The sequence below is a fragment of the Carettochelys insculpta genome, chromosome 23 (assembly GCF_033958435.1).
Source record: "Carettochelys insculpta isolate YL-2023 chromosome 23, ASM3395843v1, whole genome shotgun sequence".
NCBI classification, from domain to species: domain Eukaryota; kingdom Metazoa; phylum Chordata; order Testudines; family Carettochelyidae; genus Carettochelys; species Carettochelys insculpta.
This window is the reverse complement of record NC_134159.1, coordinates 17,504,028-17,526,115: the sequence shown is the minus strand read 5'-3', so window position 1 is coordinate 17,526,115 and position 22,088 is coordinate 17,504,028. Positions and strand designations below refer to the sequence as shown.

The window sequence follows — 22,088 nt, the reverse complement described above, 5'->3', positions numbered from 1 at the left end:
GGGGTGGGGAGCCATGGCTAAAGGTGCCTGGCTCTGGGGTAGGGCATTGAGCACTTATTTTTATCATCTATCTATCTATTTATCGATTGAGGCTGTGAAGGCGAGGACTATAACAGGGTTTAAAAAAGAGCTAGATAATTTCATGAAGGTTAGGTCCATTAATGGCTATTAATCAGGGTGGGTAAGGAATGGTGTCCCTAGGTTGTGTGTGTCAGAGGCTGAAGAGGGATGGCAGGAGAGAGAATGCTTGATCGTTATGGCCATGTCTACACTAGCCCCCTCTTTTTGGAATGGGCCTGGTAATGGGTGATTTCAGCAGATGCTAATGAGGCACTGTCATGAATATGCAGTGCCTCATTAGCATAATGGCAGCCACATGCAATTCGAAAGCGCTGCTTTCGAAACATACACCACCCGTGTAGATGGGGGGGGCCTTTCAAAAGGACACCCTGATTTCAAAAGCCCCTTCTTCCCATTTGGTTTTGGGAAGAAGAGGCTTTCAAAGTCCGAGGAGACACTTTTGAATCGCATGTAGCTGCCATTATGCTAATGAAACACCGCATATTCATGGCAGTGCCTCATTACCATCTGCTGAAATCCCTCATTACCATGCTCCTTCCAAAAAGAGGGGGCTAGTATAGACACAGCTTACCTGTTTGGTTCACTCCTTCTGGGGCACCTGGCATTGGCCACTGTTGGCAGACAGGATACTGAGCTGCACAGACCCCTGGTCTGACCCATTAACGCAGTTCATATGTTATATTCCAGACAGACAGATAGATAAAAATAAATAATACATAGCTCTTTGCCATCTATCCATTTGTCCCAAATTGGTTGACCCTGCTTTTCCCTACTGCAGTTCACAGGCTGGTGCTAGGTGGGTACAGGCAAGCACTGAGAATGATGGACAATTTTTATTTTCTAGTTACAATTCTTCCTGTGGTGACTGAAGGACGTTTGGTTTTCCATATGTCTACATGATTTTCCTCTTATGGTAGTTCTAGTAGCATATCTATATTTGAATGGGCTGCACCTAACTAGTGTAACAAACTGCCTGTTATGTCCCTGCTCTAGAGACCACTTCATTTTACGTCACACAGAGTTTCTTCCCAGAAAAGACAAATGACCTTGCTTCACTGATATACCTTCTTGAAAGAGGACCTAGGTCAGAGATGCACTCCTGATCATCTTTCTTATTTGAATTAGCAATCAGGTTGCTGACTTCACCTGTATGCCAATGTAAACAGATCTCTGGCATGGGCACAAAATCAATAAACTAATGATGAACACAGCTGAGGTTCTAGTCCTCTTGTCCATTTGCACCAAACTCTGATTACATGTTCCCTCCTCCTATAGTGTGGATGCCCCACTGTTATGAAGGAACATCTTAGCTAACTCAGTGTCCGCATCTGACCAAATACAGTCCAACAAATCAAAAAGGGGCCCACCTAATGGGCAAATATTGCATTTTCAGAATTCAGTTGCACTACACCCAGGATTATATTCAGGCATGTTAACAAATATCATGCACATGCTGTTTAAACAATGAAATAAACTTATGAAATTTCTGCAGAAGACTTGATTCTCAGCAACCTACCTTTGTTACTAAAGCTGCTGCACTGACTCCTGTAGAAAGTACTTCGCACCAGAGATTTTTTTTTAAAAGCGATGTTTAAGTTTTGCTTTAAAATTTGATTTTGTAGTTTTCTGCCCTCCTGATGTTTCTCAAATCAGAGCCCAACTCTGGGAGGTGTTGTATATCTTCTGGAACCAATGGCCTCTGTTAATGCCACCAGTCCCTCAAAGAGTATTGAGAGCACTTAATACCTTGCAAGTTCAAAGCATGTCCTTCAGTTTTGTGATTTTCTTAGAACCACTTGTATGCCCAGTAAGATTCACTATGGGGGTAGCCACTGGCATCAAGACTCAGAAGAGGGTCCCTTGGCAAGGCTGGGTCTGAGGAGAGAATTGACAACCTGCATCACACCCTATTTTCTGACAATTGCCAATTGGCCTATTCTCTATATCCCTTACCAGAGGGGCTGGGACGGGGGAGGAGGGGGGTACCTGCATGAAGACAGAATGGGCAACAAAGAAACAGATATACTAGGCTCAAAACAGCCATTTTTCCTACAACTGTGTGCTTGATCTACGCTCCCCTTCCCAACTTCAGTGATGAGTTATTTCTACTGAACCTTCAGGGTGGGGAACCACTGTCCTCTCCTCGTCATTCTAAATTTGGGCTACTGCAACAATGCCCCAGTCCCACTATTAGTACCCACAAAATCACAGTGCCTGGTCCATAAGAACAACCATCCTGGGTCAAACCAACCATCCATCTAGCCCAGTTTCCTGTCTCCCGACAGTGGCCATGCCATGTGCCCCAGAGGGAATGAACAGAACAGGCAATCCATTCCCTTTTGCCCATCCCCAGCCCTGAATAAAACAGAGACTAGAGACGTTAGTTTTGAACATTACAAAACCAGCTCCCAACCCATTCAGATCCGAACTCCTCTACACTCCTGTACTCCCAGAGGCAGAACTAAGCTCTCCCCACGCCCACATCCCAAGGCAGAGCCATATCCTCCCTCCACCCGCCCTCCCACAGGGCACAGCCACGCTATGCCCTCACCCGACACATCCCCCAGGACAGACCCCCATTGTGCCTCCCGCAAATCTGCACTCTCCCGCCCCCTGCGGCGCAGAGCCGAGAGCTGCCAACTTGTCTGACCGGACGGTCCGGGCACCGCTCGCTGCAACTGTGCCCGGTCCGTCCGTCCGGGAGACGCGCTAATGCCACCCGAGCTCCCCCGCCATTCTCCCCTCAGAAGCCCGAGCTCGGCCAGGCCGCGCCCGCGCTCCCTCAGTGGCCCCGCCCCGCGCGGGTGGAGCCGGGCGGGCGCCTCAGGGGAGGCCGGGGCTGCGCGGCGCAGAACAGGCCCCTCAGTCCGGCCATGTCTGAGGAGGGCGGCGGCAAACTGCGCCTCAAGGCCCGGAAGGCGCCACCGGGCCGCAGCCGGGAGCCCAGCCCGGGCCGGGAGCCCCCCGCGCGGCGCCAGTGAGTCCAGGCCGGGCGGGGCTGAGGCGAGGCTCCCGGCCCCGGCAGGGGAGGAGGAGAAGGAGGGGACCAGATCCGGTCCTAGACCCCAGGCTGGAGCGGGCGGGCTCCGGTACCGCTTCCCCAGGCGGTCGAAGGGGAACCGGCTTCCCCCGGGCGGGGGGCTGGCAGCGGCCCTGAGACGGCGGAGCTACAGCATCGCTGGGCCGCGCCTCTCAGCTCGGTCGGGAGCGCCCCTAACTTCCCTGGTTCCTCCCGCCCACGAGCTGGCCGCGGAGCGGCCGTGGGCCCAGCCCGCCTGGGGGAGGCGGGAAGCGGGGCTGGGCACAGCCGGTTCACCCGAGAGGCGCCTTGGCCGCTGTAGGGTCTCTGTCCACGGCCCCGCCTGCACCACGAGCCGCGGCTGTGAGCGGAGACCCGCACCTTCGCGGGCTCGGCACGCACCATGTGTGCCCGCCGCCCAACACGGGAGCCGCGGATGTGGGGGGCTCTGCCTTCTGGGTTTCGGGGGAGCTGCCGGCTCGGTCTGTTGTTGCACAACGAGGAGCCCTGCGGCATCTTAAAGACTAACAGGCTTATTTGGGCGCAATCTTTCGTGGGCTGAAAGCTCCCGCCCGAATAACATTGTTAGTCTTTAAGATGCCCCAGGACTCCGCGGTCTTCCACTGTTCTGAAAGTTTCTCGCTCTCAGTGGTGGGCAGCTAGGCCAGTGAGAGGGCCGCATGATTGTCCCTTCTTCATATCAGAGGGCTGCAAGATTGTCCTACCCAAGATGCTCTCCCGGGACAGGGTGGTTTTGCTAATTGCAGTCTGCCGCGTGTGCCCATTGAAGGGTGACAGTGCTTTGACTGGATGCAGAGGGACGTTATGGCTCTCACCGTCAATGCTGTGCTCAACCAGTGCACACCTCACTTCACCTATCCTTGCTGTTCCTAAGTAATACTGCTTGGCGGTGGGGGGACCTATGTGGATGGAAAACAGAGGAATCTGGCAATCCTGTGTGTGTGCAAAGGTAACAATATGTCTTGCAGGCCACACACAGAACTTTGCTTGGTCACAGGTTGTCCACCACTGGATTACAGAGACCTCCTATAAAATCAACAAGCTCTTCGGAGATTGGCTTCTTCTGCCAGTGGAGCGCTTTCTCCTTTTCTGCCTGTGGCCATGTCTTAGCCAGAAGATGCTTGGCAAAGGAGGAGGAAGCCAGGATCTAGTATAACATTATTTTTAAAAAGCCAAGTTTTTTGGAGGCTGGCATTATACGCCATAAGGGATTTTGTTTACATTGCTGCTTCTATGCTTTTTAATCCTTTTAAACAGCCTCCTGGTAAAAATACCTGAATACCATCCTCTATAAGGATACCAGTAGTTTCAAATGCCATTTCTATGTAGATACCAGCAGTTCAAATGAACTAGTATCTTTTACTTGACTATCTTGTGTTAGTGAAAGAACCAAGACCTCTTCAATTTTACGTTAGTGTGGAGAGGGCCTACCCAATAGTAGGCAGTAGTAGTAGTAGTAGGCATCCTTCAGTCTGCATAGACTATGGATCACGCCCTTTAAAGTTTCAATTGAGGACTTCATTTACAGCATCTATTGTGACTATGAAGACCCACACAAGAGTGACAGTCCTTGCTGCATCTCTTGCAGATGTAGTGGGTGTCTGGCAAGTCCTTATTGTGCTTTCTGTGCACTCGCTTCTCCTCTGCTAGCTGTCTGATCTTCACCTCGCCCTTCTGAAAGCCCTTGTGTAACCCCTGCCTCCATCTGCTGCGGTCATCTGCTAGTTCTTCCCAGTTGTCCAGCTCGATGTCTACCTCTCTGAGGTCTCTCTTGCAGACATCTTTGTAGCGCAACTGGGGGCGTCCGGGAGGTCTTTTGCCAGAGGCTAGCTCACCATACGGGATGTCTTTTGGAATCCATCATTCATCCTGTGGATGTGGCCAAGCCAGCGGAGTCGACGCTGCCTGAGGAGGGTGTGCATGGTTGGGATTCCAGCTTGCTCGAGGACAGCGGTGTTGGTCACTCTGTCCTTCCATGATATTCCAAGGATGCGCCTGAGGCAGCGCAAGTGGAAGACGTTCAGCCTCTTTTCCTGGCGGGCATACAGGGTCCAAGTCTCGCTGCCATAAAGGAGGGTGCTGAGGATGCAGGCTCTGTAGACTTACATTTTCGTGTGAGTGTACAGCATGTTGTTATTCCACACTCTTGCTGAGTCTGGACAGAGTTGTGGCCGCTTTTCCGATCCTCCGATTTAGCTCAGTGTCCAACGACAGGGTGTCAGTGATGGAGGACCCGAGGTGAACGAACTCGTGGACGACCTCTAACTTATAGTTGTCAATGCTGATTGATGGGGATTCAGCAACATCCTGACCGAGTACGTTTGTCTTCTTTAGGCTGATGGTAAGCCCAAAGTCCTTGCACGCTTTGGAGAACTGATCGAGCAGTTTTTGAAACTAGTCTTCTGTGTGAGACACTACAGCAGCATCGTCTGCGAACAGCATGTCTCTGATGAGGACTTCCCGCACCTTAGACTTTGCTTTCAGCCTTGCAAGATTAAACAGTTTCCCATCAGATCTTGTGTGCAGCACAATGCCCTCTGTTGAAGATCCAAAGGCATGCTTCAGGAGGAGTGCGAAGAAGATCCCAAACAATGTCGGAGCAAGCACGCATCCTTGTTTGACGCCGCTCCTGATTCTGAAAGCATCCGATAATGCACCGTCATATTGGATGGTTCCTCTCATGTCTTTGTGGAACGACTGGATCATCTGAGTAACCTTGGAGGACAGCCTATCTTGTGGAGCAGTTTGAACAGACCATCCCTGCTGACCAAGTGAAAGGCCTTGGTCAGGTTGATGAAGGCTATGTAGAGTGGCTTCCTCTGCTGCCTGCACTTCTCCTGCAGCTGCCTTAGAGAGAAGACCATGTCAACGGTAGACCTCTCTGCACGGAATCCGCACTGTGATTCGGGGAACACCCTCTCAGCAATCTTCTGGAGTCTGCCAAGGATGACGCGAGTGAACAGTTTACCAGTGATGCTTAGGAGGGAGATTCCATCGTAGTTGTTGGCAGTCGCTTCTGTCTCCTTTGTTCTTATACAACATTACAATGTTAGCGTCGCGCATATCCTGTGGAACCTCACCCTTTCCAGCACAGGCACAGTAGTTCATGTAGGGGTTCCAGGAGTGTGTCCGCGGCATGCTTGATTACCTCTGGTGGTATACCATCCTGGCCAGGGGCCTTTCCTGCTGCAATGCTGTCGATGCCTGTCTTCAGTTCATCCACAGTCGGTTCTTGATCCAGTTCGTCCATTACTGGTAGGAGCTTGATGGCATCGAGGGCTGCGTCAACCACAACGTTTTCATGTGAGTACAGCTCGGAGTAGTGCTCAACCCAGCACTCCATCTGTTTGGCTTTGTCAGCGATGACTTCACCAGAGTTGGATTTCAGAGGTGCCATCTTGTTCTGGGTGGGTCCTAATGCCTTCCTGATACCCTCGTACATTCCTCTGAGATTACCAAAGTCAGCACAGGTCTGGATGCTGCTGCATAGCTGGAGCCAGTGGTTGTTGGCACAGCGCCTGGCTGTCTGCTGTACTGTTCTTCTGGCTGCTCTAAGTGCTTGCTGGGTACTCTGGCTCGGTGAGCGTTTGTGCTCCAGGAGTGCAGCACGCTTCTTTTCAATGACTGGAATCATCTCATCGGAGTTAGCTTCAAACCAGTCGTTCGTGTTTCTAGCTCTTCTTCCAAACACCGACAAGGCCGTGTTGTAAAGTGTATCCCTCAGATGTTGCCATTTGGATGTTGCATTGGCGCCCCCAGGGCTGCTGCGCAGATTTTCCTGGAGGGTCTCTCTGAACTTTTCAGCTTTCTCTGAGTTTGCCATCTTTCTGGCGTCAATGCGGGGCCTTCCAGCAGGTTTAGAGCGGTGCAGCTTCTTGGGTCTCAGCTTGAGCTTGGAGCAAACTTGCAAGTGATCTGTATCACAGTCAACACTATGATAGCTGCATGTCAGAAGGACGTTTTTGAGGTTATTACGCCTAGTGATGACCACGTCTAGTTGATGCCAGTGCTTTGAGTGTGGGTGTCTCCACGACACTCTGTGCTGTAGCTTCGTTTGGAAGAATGTGTTTGTGATGCACAGATTGTGGTACGTGCACAGTTCAAGGAGACGCTGTCCATTGTCATTCATTTTTCCCACACCGAAGTGTCCTAAGCAGGAAGGCCATGAGGCCCAGTCAGCTCCAACTCTTGCATTGAAGTCACCCAAGATGTACAGTTGTTCACGAGCAGGTATTTGCGCTACAGCAGCACTAAGCACATCATAGAACTTGTCTTTTACTTCTGGTGTGGCGTACAGGGTTGGAGCATAAGCGCTGATCAGGTGGACGAGACCGGCGCAAGTTTGAAGCATGATCCGAAGAAGTCTTTCTGATCCGCCCATGACTAAATCAACCATTTGTAGAAGGGTGTCTCTGACAGCAAAGCCAACACCATGCTCTCTGGGTTCTTCTTGGGCTTTACCCTGCCAGAAAAAGTGTAGTCCTTTTCCTTTAGAGATTCCAAATCTGCGAGTCGCATCTCTTGCCGTGCAGCGATGTCAACTCGGAGCCTCTTCAGTTCCTCGTTGATGACAGCGGTCTTTTGGGTGTCACTGATGGCCTGAAGATCTTCAGTCAAGCCGGTCAGCATGGTCCACACATTCCAGCAAGCAAGCTTAAATTGTTGATGTTTCTCATTTCTTGTTGATTTTCTTATTGGTTTGCCGGGTGCCCAAATTTCAGTCACTTGTCAGATTCAGGAACCTTAAGCCTCACGCACCCAGCGAGGCAGGTGAACTGTGGCGGGACAGTACCCTATTGGCTGGGGGCTGCCCAGCTTGAGGCGGGCGGTGACTGTCCAGTGAGATGCGAGGATCTCTCCCACCGTCGAAGGCAACCTCTAGCGCTCGTTCTCTACCCCAGTCGAGCAAGAGCTTATAACCGGTATCTGTTGCCTCCCGCGTTGATGCAACGCTGTTCAGTGATGCCGGAGTACCTCTCCGGGCGCGAGCCTGGGCACTTATTATGGAGACACTGGGCTGCCCAGACACCAGTGTCCCCCTCTCGGCTTTACTGATATAGTCCAAAGGAGAGGATAACCTCCATGTCTGGTACCAGCTCAGCTGCAGGAGTTGCCGGGACAGTGCCAGAAGTTGACACTGAACCGCCTTCGGACTTCACTCCGGATTTTCTGTCAGGGTTTACTCCCTTAGCCTTTCTCCTTCCCAGCATAACCCACAAGGCAGTGGGGTGTGGAGAATGTGGTTAAGGATCCCACTACTTCATACCTCTCTGTCACCATGAGTCACCATAGCTCCCTGCAGAGCAATGACCTCATATACCTGGGACCCTCCTCCCCACCTTTCGCTGCCCCTTCCCCCAGCTACCATCACCATAGGACCCTCCCCAGTCCACTACCCCCATCTGCTCCCATGTCCACCCTCCTCACTGCACTGGCCCCTCTCCCCCCAGCTGCTCTCAGTGCCCCCAGGTCCACCTTTCCCCATCGCTCTTCAGACTCTTCTCTTCAGAGACTCCTTTTCCAGATAGTGCTGCGTTGCAGAGCACAGGTGGAACACCATACTTGAAAAGGACAACAAACACGGGGCTCCTCCCTTCGCGAACTCCCAGAGGGAAACTCCCTTCCCTGTTAGCTGCTGCCCCCTGTTCGTTGCTCACCTTGTTCTCTGAGAGCTCCCTTCTTATAGAGAGAGCTGCTAGCTGGTCAGGCCTGGCTCAAAGCCTTGCCTCCAGTCTAATCAGCCTTGAAGGCTCACCTGGCAGGGAACTCCCCCAATTCACACTTTGCAAACTGCTCTTCTCTGCACAGCACAAGCTCAGGCACCCAGGCAGCTGATCAAACTGCCCTTCTCCGCAAAGTAACATAGCTGAACAGACAGACAGACATTCGCCCACCAGCTCACCACACAGCCCCCCAAATCCCACACTCACCCAAGCTCCTCTAGGACGCTTTGCCCAGAGGCAAACTCCCTTCCCTGTTAGCTGCTGCCCCCTGTTAGCTGCTGCCCCCTGTTCGCTGCTCACCTTGTTCGCCTACCCAATACTGGACTATGGAAATGAATGTAACTGTTGGTATTTTCCATGCAAACGCTGCTTTTGCATATTAAGAAAGAGGAAGCCGTGCTAGTCTATACACTATCAAAACAAAAAGCAGTCAAGTAGCACTTTAAAGACTAGCAAAATGATTTAGTAGGTGAGCTTTCATGGGACAGACCCACTTCTTCAGACCATAGCCAGACCAGAACAGACTCAATATTTAAGGCACAATATTTAAGGCACAGAGAACCAAAACTACTGTTTTTTTTACTGTATTTTACGTAAAACAGTCACACTGCTTTTGCATGTGTGAGTTGGGAAAGTGGTACTTTTTACCAGTTGTATTATAGTGATTGCTGATCTGTTTGCAACAGCATTTCTTCTGCCTGTAGGACATAAAGTCCTGTTCCAGAGAACTTGAATGAATTACAAATCACCCACTGTAGAGATTTGGGTGGATCCTGAAATGATTCAAGTTCAGTTCCTGAAAAGTGTTTGTTACAGGCAGTTTTTCCAGCTGGTGGTGTGGGCTGGGCCAACAAACGTATAACAGGTGACATCCCTGTTTCTGGTTTTTAATAGTGAGAAGGGCAGACCTTTAAATACACTTCCACACAGTCTAGAATACAAGCCCTTTGCTAAGAAAACCGAATACACTCACCCTTCCTTAAATGAGTACTTGTGAGTACTCACTAAAACGATGAACACACATACCTACCTTTGTTCACTAAACAAGTGAACTACCCTCCCCCCCAGCCCCCCCCCCCACTAATATGAGCCTTGACCCCAACCTGCCATAGCCTGAGCCCCCCACCGGCCCCACAGACCTAACCCGCCACAGCCTGAAACCCCCACCTGCCCCACAGATGCAACCTGCTGCAGCCTGTACCCCTCCCACCCACCGCATAGACCCAACCTTCTGCAGCTTTAACACCCTGCTTTCCCATAGACCCAACCTGCCACAGCCTTAAGCTCCGTGGCCTGCCCCACAGACCCAACCTGAAACCAGGTTTTAACCTTCCCTCTTGCTCATGGCCCCAAACTGCCCCCAGCCTTTAACCCTCTCCAACGCCCCGCAACCCGAAGGTAACTTACCTTTCAAACGCAGCACCACATGCTGCCACTCCTTTGCCGAATTAGGAGCACTTGGAACAAAACAGAGACTTTTGCATGTATTTTAATGGGAATTTAGTGTTCCTCTTACGAGTTTTCACCTATGAGCAGAAAGTTGGGAACCAATTGTGCTGGTATAGCAAGGAATGAGTGTATTTTTCCAGATACAGTATAGCAAAAAATGATCACCTAGTGACCCTTACATTTATAGTAAATGCTAAAGAATTAAAGGTATTCCATATGTGGCCTTTATTAGACTGTCGTGAGATAGAGCCTATATGCAGTGTTCTTGGAGCTATGTTGGTTCCAGGATATCAGAGAGACAAGGCGGATGAAGTAGTATCTTCTAATGGACCAACTTTTGTTTGTGAGAGGGAGAGAGAGAAGCTTTCAAGCTTATAAAGAGCTTTTCTTCACATCTGGGAAATGAACTCAGTATTTTTTTCAAAACAAAGAAAGCAGTTCCATAGAACCTTAAAGACTAACAGTGTCTATAGGACTGCTTTCTTGATTTTGTGAAGATACAGACTAAAATGGCTCCCTCTCTGAGACATCAGTATTTTTTCGTTTAACATAAGTAGTTAACACACATTTCAAGGTAACAGAGAGGGGGCAATGTTAGTCTGTACTCCAACAAAATAATGGAGTGGGCCATTCTGTTAAAGATCTGAGAATTTGTGTCTTGCAACACAGACAATTTAATAACAGATTAGTGCGTGAGATTTCTGAGTTAGAATACATACTCAAATTTGATACATTAACAGGTGGTATGAACAGAGATATCAACTACTTCACGCATTACAAGGACTGCTTCCCTTTCTTTGATGCTCTTAATTATCTCAGGACAATCAACATCCTGCCAACTCTCACTCCCTTCCTTCTATTTGATTTGTCAGTTTTTTTCTTTTTGGTCCTCTGTACTTTATATATGTCAGCCAGTATTGGAAATAAGTATCGGAGAGGTAGCCAAATTAATCTGTATCTTCAAAAACAACAAGAAGTCCCGCGGCACCTTATAGACCAACAGATATTTTGGAGCTTAAGCTTTTGTTGGCAAAGACCCGCTTTGTCAAATGCATCTGACGAAGCCGATCTTTGCCCATGAAAGCTTAAACTCCAAAATATCTGTTAGTCTAGAAGGTGCCACAGAACTTCTTGTTGTATTGGAAATGAAATTGATCTGAAAAAGTGGGTCTGTCCCACGAAAGCTTGTCACCTAATAAATTATTTTGTTAGTCTTTGAAGTGCTACATTTCTGCTGCTTTCAAAAGAAAAAAGCGGTCCAGTGGCACTTCAAAGACTAAAAATAATTTATTAGGTGATGGGCTTTTGTGGGACAGACCCACTTCTTCAGACCATAGCCATACCAGAACAGACTCAATATTTAAGGCACAGAGAACCAAAAATTATCAAAGTTGACAAATCAGAAAAATATTATCAAGGTGAGCAAATCAGAGAGCAGAGGGGCAGAAGAGTGCGGGGGGGAGTCAAGAATTAGATAAAGCCAAGTATGCAAAAGAGCCCCTATAATGACCCAGAAAATTCCCATCCTGGTTCAAACCACGTGTTAATGTGTCGAATTTTAACATAAAAGAGAGTGCAGCAGCCTCTCTTTCCAAACTGTTGTGAAAATTCCTCTTCGGTAAAACGCAGACTTTCAGGTCACTAACAGAACGGCCCACTCCATTTAAGTGCTGGCTGACAGGTTTGTGAGTCAGGAGTGTTTTTATGTCTTTTTTATGCACATTAAGTCTGTCTAAGAGAGTTTGAGGTCTGTCCAATATACAAAGCATCTGGGCATTGTTGGCACATGATGGCATATATGATGTTAGTTGAGGAACATGAGAATGTGCCCATGATTCTGTGAATAACCTGGTTAGGTACAGTGATGGTATCTCCAGAATAGTATGTGGAGAAAGTTGGCAATGGGCCTTGTTGCAAGGATAAGTTCCAGGATTGGCATTCCTGCGGTATAGACTGCGGGTTGTTGTGAGAATCCTCATAAGGTTGGGACGTTGTCTGTAGGAGAGAACAGGCCTGTCACATTCTCATGTTCCTCAACTAACACCATATATATCACATGCCAACAATGCCCAGATGCTTTGTATATTGGACAGACCTCAAACGCTCTTAGACGAAGACTTAGTGGGCATAAAACAGACATAAAAACACTCCTGATTCACATACCTGTCAGCCAGCACTTTAATGGAGTGGGCCGTTCTGTTAGTGACCTGAAAGGCTGCGTTTTACTGAAGAGGAATTTTCACAACAGTTTGGAAAGAGAGGCTGCTGCACTCTCTTTTATGTTAAAATTCGACACATTAACACGTGGTTTGAACCAGGATGGGAATTTTTTGGGTCATTATAGGGGCTCTTTTGCATACTTGGCTTTATCTAATTCTTGACTCCCCCCACTCTTCTGCCCCTCTGCTCTCTGATTTGCTCACCTTGATAATATTTTTCTGATTTGTCAACTTTGATTAGTATTTTTGGTTCTCTGTGCCTTAAACATTGAGTCTGTTCTGGTATGGCTATGGTCTGAAGAAGTGGGTCTGTCCCACAAAAGCTCATCACCTAATAAATTATTTTGTTAGTCTTTTGAAGTGCTACTGGACCACTTTTTTCTTTTGATCGTATATAGACTAGCACCTCTCTCTGTTACTATTTCTGTTGCTTTGTTTTGTTGGAGTATACATTTCAAGGGACCATTCAAAGTGAAGTGGCCTATTAACAGTCTCCAGGCACAGAGAGGAAAAGAAAGGGAAGCAGCTTTGTGTGGGTGGATGGTGGTGGTGTTAGTGGATTAAAGCTTGTTAAATAAATTCAGTGGCTCTCCAATACCTCACCCCCCAAAAAAACCCCAACCAAACAACAAAACCCAACAACCAGACCTGTCAAATGCAACAGTTCAGTGTTGTTATGATGTTAGTGCTTCATTGCTGGGTGTGTTAGAAATAGCATGTTGTATATCATATGGAGGTTACCTTGGTAACTAAGTACTGTGGTACACAGTACAATGACATCCCTTTTTCCCATAATCCCATGCAGTTAGCAGTCTATAGAATGCAAAAGCTAAACCTATCCTTAACATAGTCCTGACACAGCAGTGCTTTAAAGTGAAAGTGTGGCCCCAGCACTAGCACTTCATGTAAACCTAAACAAGGGGAGCCCTTTTCAACTGGTGCTTTATATCACTCTAACTTGCTGCACTAAAGGGTTGTTTTGTCACAACCCGGCCAAGAAAGTTGCAGCACAGTAAATTGGCAATGTAGACATGGCCAAAATCAGCATTTATAAACTTGCCTTATTTGACAAGACATGCCTTATATGTATAGCATGGAGCACAGAAGTGTGGTGACTAAGTTGTTAAGAAACTTGACTACAGCCCTGAAGGTAGTGGGTTTAAGAGGCTCTTGTATTTTGTAGTGCAAGGCCACCTCCAAGTTCACTCAGTTGCCATATAGATACCCGATCCATTGGCATAGGACAGCCAAAGATGGTTAGAGTTGGTGATGGCAGCATTAGCTATGGAACTGACCTGCCTTAACTTGTTGAGAAGCCATTGGCGTGGGCGGAACTTCATGGACAAGAGAACAGCATCATGTTTATTGAAATGTCAGGCTGCTTGGCTTTATGTTTTAAGATGGTTTGGCAGATATTTTATGGAAGACATTTGCAAATTATAAAAAGTTAAAAAAGTGACCAAGGGTGGAGTTCTTTTTTGTTTAAGAACCGAAAGAGCCGTCTTGGTTTCCCAGAAGTTAGCTATCTCCTGGCAACGTAGAAATATGAGATTTAGCAAGTTGTGAGACATATTAGGAAATGTGTTAACCTGAACCATGTGTAATCACAGAACACTCGTTTTGTGAGTCTAGTTGCTGTAAAAGAGCCAACTTACCTGGAGTTGTTCAGAACAGTAGTTTTTGCAATCTTGTCTTCAGGGTCAATCATTCTGGATAAGGGGTACTCTCAAAACTATATTGCAACAGGGTTACAATGGAAAAAATTAAGAACCATTGGTCTGAGGCATTGTCCAATACTTTAATATTACAGCAGGTATTAAATTTATACACCAGAAGTTGGAGGCCTTCATGTGTGAGGAAGCATCTGTGCTATGGGGGGTGATTTCCTTAAGTGGTTTTAATAGCATTTTGTAGTGCATCTTCCTACAATTTTTTTTTTAAACAGAACATTGGCCAACAGAGTCTCCTGGTTTGAACAACAGGAGTTGAGTGAGTCAGAAAATATGTGGATGCTGCTACTGAAAGCTGTAAATCCAGATATAAAATACACAAACTGGAAAACAGTGCCCCATTTACCAGAATTTTTTGGACAGGTAAAGTATTGGAAGATTTCCTACATTTTCTGTTAGAAGTTCTCTCTGAGGACAAATCTCTTTGTTCTTCAGATTGGGATGTCAATTGTTACCACAGACTATCTGAAGTGGAGGAATGATGGGTTTTAAAGTGGAATTTATAAGCAGATTTCACTTAGGCCTTCCATGGAATGCCATTGTTTAAAATTCTAGATTCTAACCAATTCCAAATAAAAGCTTACTGATTCTAGTTAAAAACCAAAAAAAGGACCAGGTTTTAGGTTTTCCCGAGATTTTTTGGTAGCACCTTCTGGGCTCGAAATGGGACAACAGAAGAAAGTTCGCTTCTTGGGCTGTGTCTGCACTAGCCCCAACCTTCAAAATGGCCACGCAAATGGCCATTTCGAAGTTTACTAATGAAGCGCTGAAATGCATATTCAGCACTTCATTAGCATGCAGGCGGCCGCAGCGCTTCGAAATTGACGCGGCTCGTCGCGATGGGACTCCTTTTCGAAAGGACCCCGCCTACTTCAAAGTCCTCTTATTCCCATCTGCTCATGGGAATAAGGAGACTTTGAAGTAGGCGGGGTCCTTTCAAAAAGGAGCCTCGTCGGGACGAGCCGCACAGTGGCGAGCCGCGTCAATTTCAAAGCGCCGCGGCCACCCGCATACTAATGAAAAGCTGAATATGCATTTCAGCGCTTCATTAGTAAACTTCGAAATGGCCATTTGCGTGGCCATTTCGAAGTTTGGGGCTAGTGTAGATGCAGCCTTGGAGTGTTAGTTCCTCTGCTATATCACCCAGTTCTGTGGAAAGTGGAACTTTCGGAATTGAGTCCCAAGATTGCCAGTTCCCTTACCCCTTACGAGTACTAGGTTTACACAAAGGGAGGTGTGTTCTGACAGTGCCTAGCACAATAGGTCTGTGATATCTGATGGTGGGAGAGAGCGGGCCCTCAATTCAACCACAATACAAAATAATGTGCAGATTTCCAGAAGTGAGACAAACAAAGAACCCTTTCATATTAAAGTTTTTTCTTCATCTTCTTTTGATTACTTTACTAAAGTTCTTTGAAACGTACTAAAAGAAAACTTATCCTCATTGTGTTCAGTCATAAGATTTGCACAGTAACTAGGCTTTCCTTCCCATTTGTAAACAAAGCCCTGCAAATCCTTAGATATCTTTATATACCCACAGAGGTGGATGTGGATAATGCTTTGTATCTAGAACCTTGCTAATTGTGGGAATCTGCTCTAATATCCATGGGTGTCCACATCTGCAGATGAGGATATCAACCACTTACGTTTGCAGCTGAGGATGTGGATACCAGTTTTGTATTTGCGCAGGCTCTATTTATAAGTTGAAGTAAACAAGGAAGTTCTTAATGAACATTCACTTATCAGAAACTAAATATGGACAAGACCTATTAATTCAAATTTAGGCAATTTCCTTATTGTAGTTTTGGCTTCTGTATACCTGTAAATGATGTGTCTAGAATTATTTTTACAAATGGAAGAAATTGCAGTTGTTTTGAAGGAGAAATTTTTCTGTTTCATAGAGTTCTGAAAATGAGAAGAGCTCCCCAAAACCAGAAATCTTTAAGGTTGGAATGAAAGATTTTCAGTGGATACCTCTTCCATATTTCTGCAAAGAAAAAGCTTTTAATAAAAAGGATCCAAGCTTCTATCATATATCAAAAACTCAAACTGATCAACTAATGGAAAGGGAGGACACGGCAGACAAAAAACAACTAAATATTGCTCCTGTAGTTGAGAAAATATCCCTTGCAGTTAATGACAGTCCAGCTGAGAACCTAAGAATGAAACATGTCAGCAAAAGGTCAGGCCTTTCTTTTTCTTTCAGTTCGGAAGAAAGGTATGAACACACTCCATGTACAGATTCAACACTATTTTCTGTGCCAGCATCTACCCCAAGTTTTGTGAAATATTTTTGCCCTCAACAGCTTTCTAAAGGGACTGTGACAAGTGAAGAGAAAAAAGAAAATGAGAGCAAAGGACAGTTACATACAGAAATGCACCAACACAATGTTTTATTATGTGAGACCAGAGCTACATCTGCAGAAATAAAATCTTCTGTTGACATCCCCAGAACGGAAGGCTCTGAGGAAAAGGCTGAGGATCAGAGAGCAGACAGTATAACTCTTGACAGTTGTCCAATGTGCCTAATCCACTTTACTGGAATGTAAGTCTTACTTTAAAACACACTTTTTTTACAGTATACAAACATGGCAGTCTGGTTGGGTCTTCCCTATAAACAAGCTGTGCAAATTATGATAAAGGTTCTACTGTTGAAGTGTCACCTTTTAAGTGTTACTTAGTGCTTGGACAGTCTATTTTAAAGGTGGAAAAAGGTCTACATGATTACTATCTTATATTGCTCTAAGGAAAGCTAAATTTGAGCCCTATTTTGACTTTGTATATATGCAGGACCAGATTAGAAAAGGGGCTTTAGTGTGTGCCTGCAGCCCAGGACCTTGAACTAAGGGGACCCTCACAAAAAGATCTCTAGGCCATCCAAAGTGGAGATCTTTTTGTGGACCATTGGACTGCAGCCACTGCAGACCCTAAGCGTTTTCTGGCCCTGCCTGGCTGGAAGGAAGGGAGGTGGCTCTGTGTGGTGCTTTTTTCCCCCTCACGCAAACTGGGTTGGAGCCAAGTTTCCAGGAGTACCAGGAGAAGCCATGTGCACACATTGCCCCTGCTGGCAGCCTGTGGTCCTGTGGCTCCCCGGCCAGTGGGAGCTGCTGTGGGGTGGGGAAACGGGACAGTGCCTGCAGGCAAGTGCAGGGCAGCATGGGCTACACTGCTTTCCTTCATCCCCCAACCAAAGGGGAGCTGCCTCAGGTGAGTGCCTTGCCTTCCAATCCTCCAGCCCACTCTCACACACTAACTCCCTCCCAGAACATGCACTTCAACCCACTACCCCTAAGTCCCCATCTTTCTCCTAGACCCCACAGCTCAACCATGAGTATGCTCCAGCCCTTAACTCCCTCCCAGGATCCCACAAACCTGACTGCTCCTGCACCTCAACTCTCACCCAGATCCCACTCCCCCACGTCCTGTCCTAAGCCCCTTTTGTACTCTAAATGCCTTGACTCTAGCCTGGAGCCCACTCCTGCACCCCAAATACTTCATCCCCAGCCCCACCCCAGAGCCTTCACCCTCTTCCACACTCACCCTCCTTTGACCTGCAGTCCCCTTCTCCATTCTGAACTCCTTGTTAATGGCCCCACAAAATCTAATAATTCTAAATCCCCAGAATAGTTAGTCCAGCCCTGACAACAAGTAAAGTGAGGGCTTTTTTTTTTTTTTTTTTTTTTTGGTCTTTTATCTTGTGTCTAAATCTAAAAATCAGGCAACATTAGTAATCAATTTGGCCTGAGCACTGAGCTATAGAGTAGCATATCTTACATACTTGGTAATAGTAACAGAGGTAGCTGTGTTAGTCTGTACTCCAACAAAACAAAGCAGCAGAAAGGTAGCACTTTAAAGACTAACAACATGATTTATTCGGTGACGAGCTTTCGTGGGACAGATCCACTTCATCAGATCAATTTCATTCCCAGTACAGCCTGACATAAGTATAGAAGAGAAAAAAATTGCAATAAAAACTGACAAATGAAACAGGATAGAAGGAAGGGGGTGAGAGGTGGGGGGGATGTTAATTGTCCTGTCTGAGATAATTAGGAGCATCAAAGGAAGGGAAGCAGAAGCAGTCCTTGTAATGCTTGAGGTAGTTGATGTCTCTATTCATACAATATGTTAATGTGTCAAATTTGAATATGTATTCTAACTCACAAAGAGTGAGAGATTTGTGATTTAGATTAGAGAATTGATTAGAAATTGATCTGAAGTGGGTCTGTCCCATGAAAGCTAATCACTGAAGAAATCAGTTAGTTTTTAAAGTGCTACATTTCTGCTCTTTAATTATTTGTCAACTATTTGGTGGACCAGTTAAAGCCCTTGTGGGCAGCTAGTGTTCAAATCACAAAGAGAGCTAAAGACCAAATGAGTGGATGCATATCCTTTCATATTTATAGGTGGCCTTTCCATATCAGGGTGGTATGTGGGTGTAGGTTGGGGGGCAGCTTCCCATGCCTTTACTGTTCATAGAGCAGGTCTACATTATGGGAGAAAGTTGATCAAAGTTATTTTGACCTGATCTACTTACTACAAGGTCCACTCTGTGTTCCCTTTACTCATCTCATTCTGTTGGAGTACTGGAGTCAATGTCCAAGGATCTGACAGTTGATTTAGCACTAGACCTGCTAAATTGACCCCAGTGGATCAATTGCAGCACTCACTGGCCACCCAATAGTGGAGACAAGCCAATCATAGACGATTAGGGTTGGATGAGACCTCCGGAGGTCATCCAGTTCAACTCCCAGCTCAAAGCAGGACCGGCCCCAACTGAATCATATTAGCAAGGGCTTTGTCAAGCCAGGCCTTAAACATGACTTCAGTCTCCTGTATTATTTATCTGTCTTTTCATAGGAATTATATTTTAATTATTTTCCTGAATCAGTCAAACACCTGCAGTAAGAAATGAATAAAATAGACTATTGGTACCATACCGCTTAGCAGTATTCATGCTGTCTCCTCAGCAGTTGCTGAGAAGTGACAGAGAAAAGACTGTCCTCTGGACTCACACTTATCTTTCAACTAATAATTTTGGTTGTATTGCTGGGGAGCAGATTTCTTTTTTAACTGAGCTATAAAGGTGCTTTACAGAGAATTCATTTTACCTTTTTCTCTCTGAGTGAAAGAATGAACATACCCAGAAGCTTTTCTCAAAGGCTTCTGAATATTCCCCACACTGCTCATTTTGTAATTGATATATTTAAATGTTCTCAAACTTAGTGGCACCATGACAACTTCTGACATACTACATGACCTGAGGAGGGGAACTAAAGCTTGAGCCCACCCAAGCCCCACTTCTCCAGACAGGCAGACAGACCAAAGCTGAAGCCCAGGTGCTTCAGACCCAGGCAGGAGGGCCTGTAACTTGTGCCCTGCTGCCAGCTCTCAGTAGTTGAGTGAACTTAGTCTTTGGTTCCAGGCCCCACCAAGTCTAAATCAGCCCTGGCAACCCCATTAAAATGGGGTCCTGAACCACAGTTTGAGAACTGCTTCTGATCTAGTTAATGGCAACTTTAAGTCTGTACAGTCCCAATGTTAAATGGACTTTTACATTTATTTTAGAAAGTGGTTGAGTGAAATTTTATTAAAAATGAAAACATGGTTGTAATACTGCATATCCAAATGTCAGTTTTCCATTTTGCAGAACAGAAGAATGACTTGACTCTTACAAATGACATATAGCATTTTTTCAGATTTCTAGAAAACAAAACAAATTTGGGGGACTGCAAGTAATTGAAGGAAGCTGACTTGATCAGCAATTCTGATAAAATGAACGAATTCTCTCCTAATTTGCAGATTGTCTCAGTTGGATATTGATAGCCATCTTGCTAAATGCTTGTCTGAAAGTGCAGATGATGTGATCTGGTGAATGAAGAGCCAAGAAGTCAGGATACTAAAACATGAATCTCTACAACAAAAGGGAAAGTATATCAAGAAAATGTGTCCTGGTTTAAGGTGTACTGAACTCTCTCCCCAACTTTTTTTTTTTTTTTTGGGGGGGGGGGGAGGGGCGGGAGGGAGGGAGAGGAAGGTTAGAAATACCATCAGCCTGCTAACGTCCTCTGATCCTTTCCCATCAGTATGCACACTGTTGCCTTGGTCCTGCAAAAAGAAAAGTGGACACTGTTCTGGATGCCATGGATTCCCAACAGAATGCATCTCAAGAATATAGTATTATGACTCCTTCAAGTACAGTGTATATTTTCTTTTACCATATATTCAAATAGTTATATTTTTGACAGGTGCAGCAGGAAGAGAATGATACAAGACATTTTCTTAAGACTTAATTTGTCTAATTCAAAGTAACTTCTGTAAACTTTGTATCAGGTTCCAAATGATTAATTCTTTGGAAAGTCAATTGTCTGATACTTTAAAAGTGCTGTAGTACCTAATGCCTGTTTCGGCTTTTAAATTTCAGTTCATGTTTATTTGAAAAAAAAGTTTAAATAAAAACATAGTTGGAATTTTGCTTTGTTCTGTAATGCTGTGTGTATATATATGGTGGTATATCCCAGACTGGGGATGGAAGACTGCTCCCTTTGTAAAGATGAAACATACCTGGATTTTTTTAAAATCGCTGTCTCTGATTCTCTTCCCTGTAAGTGAAAATGTGCTTCATTAAAACCTCTTGTTTAAAACAATTAAGATACCACACCTCATATCAATTATATTCAATCAATATATACATGTTCTCACAGCATCTAAATGCATAACTATGCTAAATGTAATTATGCTAGTAGAACAAGGCTCAAAATATTCTTGGTGCTGCCCCTAGACAAGTGGAAAGTTGTTTATACTTACGTAAGAATGTAATGAAGTACAGTTTCCTTGTTCAGCAAATCACACTTTTTTTATGGTTGGCTTTCATTATTTAAGATCAGATTTTGTGCTTTAAAATTATAGATGACTTATCAATTTCCTGCTGGTTTTCAAGACTATTACAGTTAATTATGTTGTATATTTTAAAATCTCATTACTGATTGCAGATACTTTACAGTAATAGCTTATAACAATTTGTGTAAAGGGAAGGGAGACACATACGGTAGGTGCTTCATTTCCTCAAGGGACAGATGCCTGTTTACGCTGTATAGGGTAATTCATTCATGCATTACACATCCTCAAGGTGCACAACTTGAGTTTGAATTAGTTTCTTAGAAAGTTATGAATAGAAAACAAAAACAACTAGTCTGCATTTTCTTCTAGTTATTTTGACCTTACCTGGCTACACGTATGTCATGAAAGAATATGCCTCAAATTAACACTAAATGAAAAGTTCAGTATTTGAACAAATACATTTTTGGCTACAGGAAAACTGTTGGATCAGACTCAATGACTCAGACATCGGTTATGGTCCAAAAATGCAGACTAAAATAAGTATCAAAATATAAACCTTAGTGAACATTTTAATTCACAATAAACCACGAGGCTCTTCTTTAAAAAAACAAAAACAAAAAAAAACCTATATGGTCACTTCTCCATGTGGGGATAAATAATAAGTCTACTGGCTTTTTCATTAAAGTCTTTAATCGATGTGCAAGAATATAAATGATCTTAGCTGTTATGGATTAGTATACCATCTTCTGCACATTTAAAACTGGCCAGCAAAGATCTTAACTAATTAATTATACAAAACTACAAGAACATATTTACTGTTTTACAATCATTAAATTCGCTAGAGTTTTGATTTACTATTTCAAATAAGACAACTATATATCATAACCAGATCCATTTGTAATATATTAGGATTTTTTTAAACCACACATTTAATTACATCCTTCATTTTCTTTAATTTATAAAACAAGTACTTTATATAAAAATTTCTCCCTTCATCATGAACAGAACA

The 22,088-nt window shown here is 45.2% G+C and overlaps 1 protein-coding gene across 1 annotated transcript; it reads left to right on the top strand.

The window, feature by feature from the left end:
- The first annotated feature begins 2,888 nt into the window (after nt 1-2,888).
- Nucleotides 2,889-20,216, top strand: FAAP20 (FA core complex associated protein 20). The gene is made up of 4 exons (XM_074975640.1): nt 2,889-3,058; nt 14,458-14,605; nt 16,144-16,787; nt 20,042-20,216. The coding sequence occupies exons 1-4, from the start codon at nt 2,955-2,957 to the stop codon at nt 20,112-20,114; spliced, it is 969 nt and encodes a 322-aa protein (XP_074831741.1). The 5' UTR covers nt 2,889-2,954; the 3' UTR covers nt 20,115-20,216.
- Nucleotides 20,217-22,088: the final 1,872 nt, after the last annotated feature.

Bases quoted from the DNA above. Each gene is read 5' to 3' on its own strand.
- FAAP20 (XM_074975640.1), top strand. From the start codon at position 2,955: ATGTCTGAGGAGGGCGGCGGCAAACTGCGCCTCAAGGCCCGGAAGGCG. The intron at 3,059-14,457 runs GTGAGTCCAGGC...TTTTTTAAACAG, and splicing joins GAGCCCCCCGCGCGGCGCCA to AACATTGGCCAACAGAGTCT. The intron at 16,788-20,041 runs GTAAGTCTTACT...CCTAATTTGCAG, and splicing joins CTAATCCACTTTACTGGAAT to ATTGTCTCAGTTGGATATTG.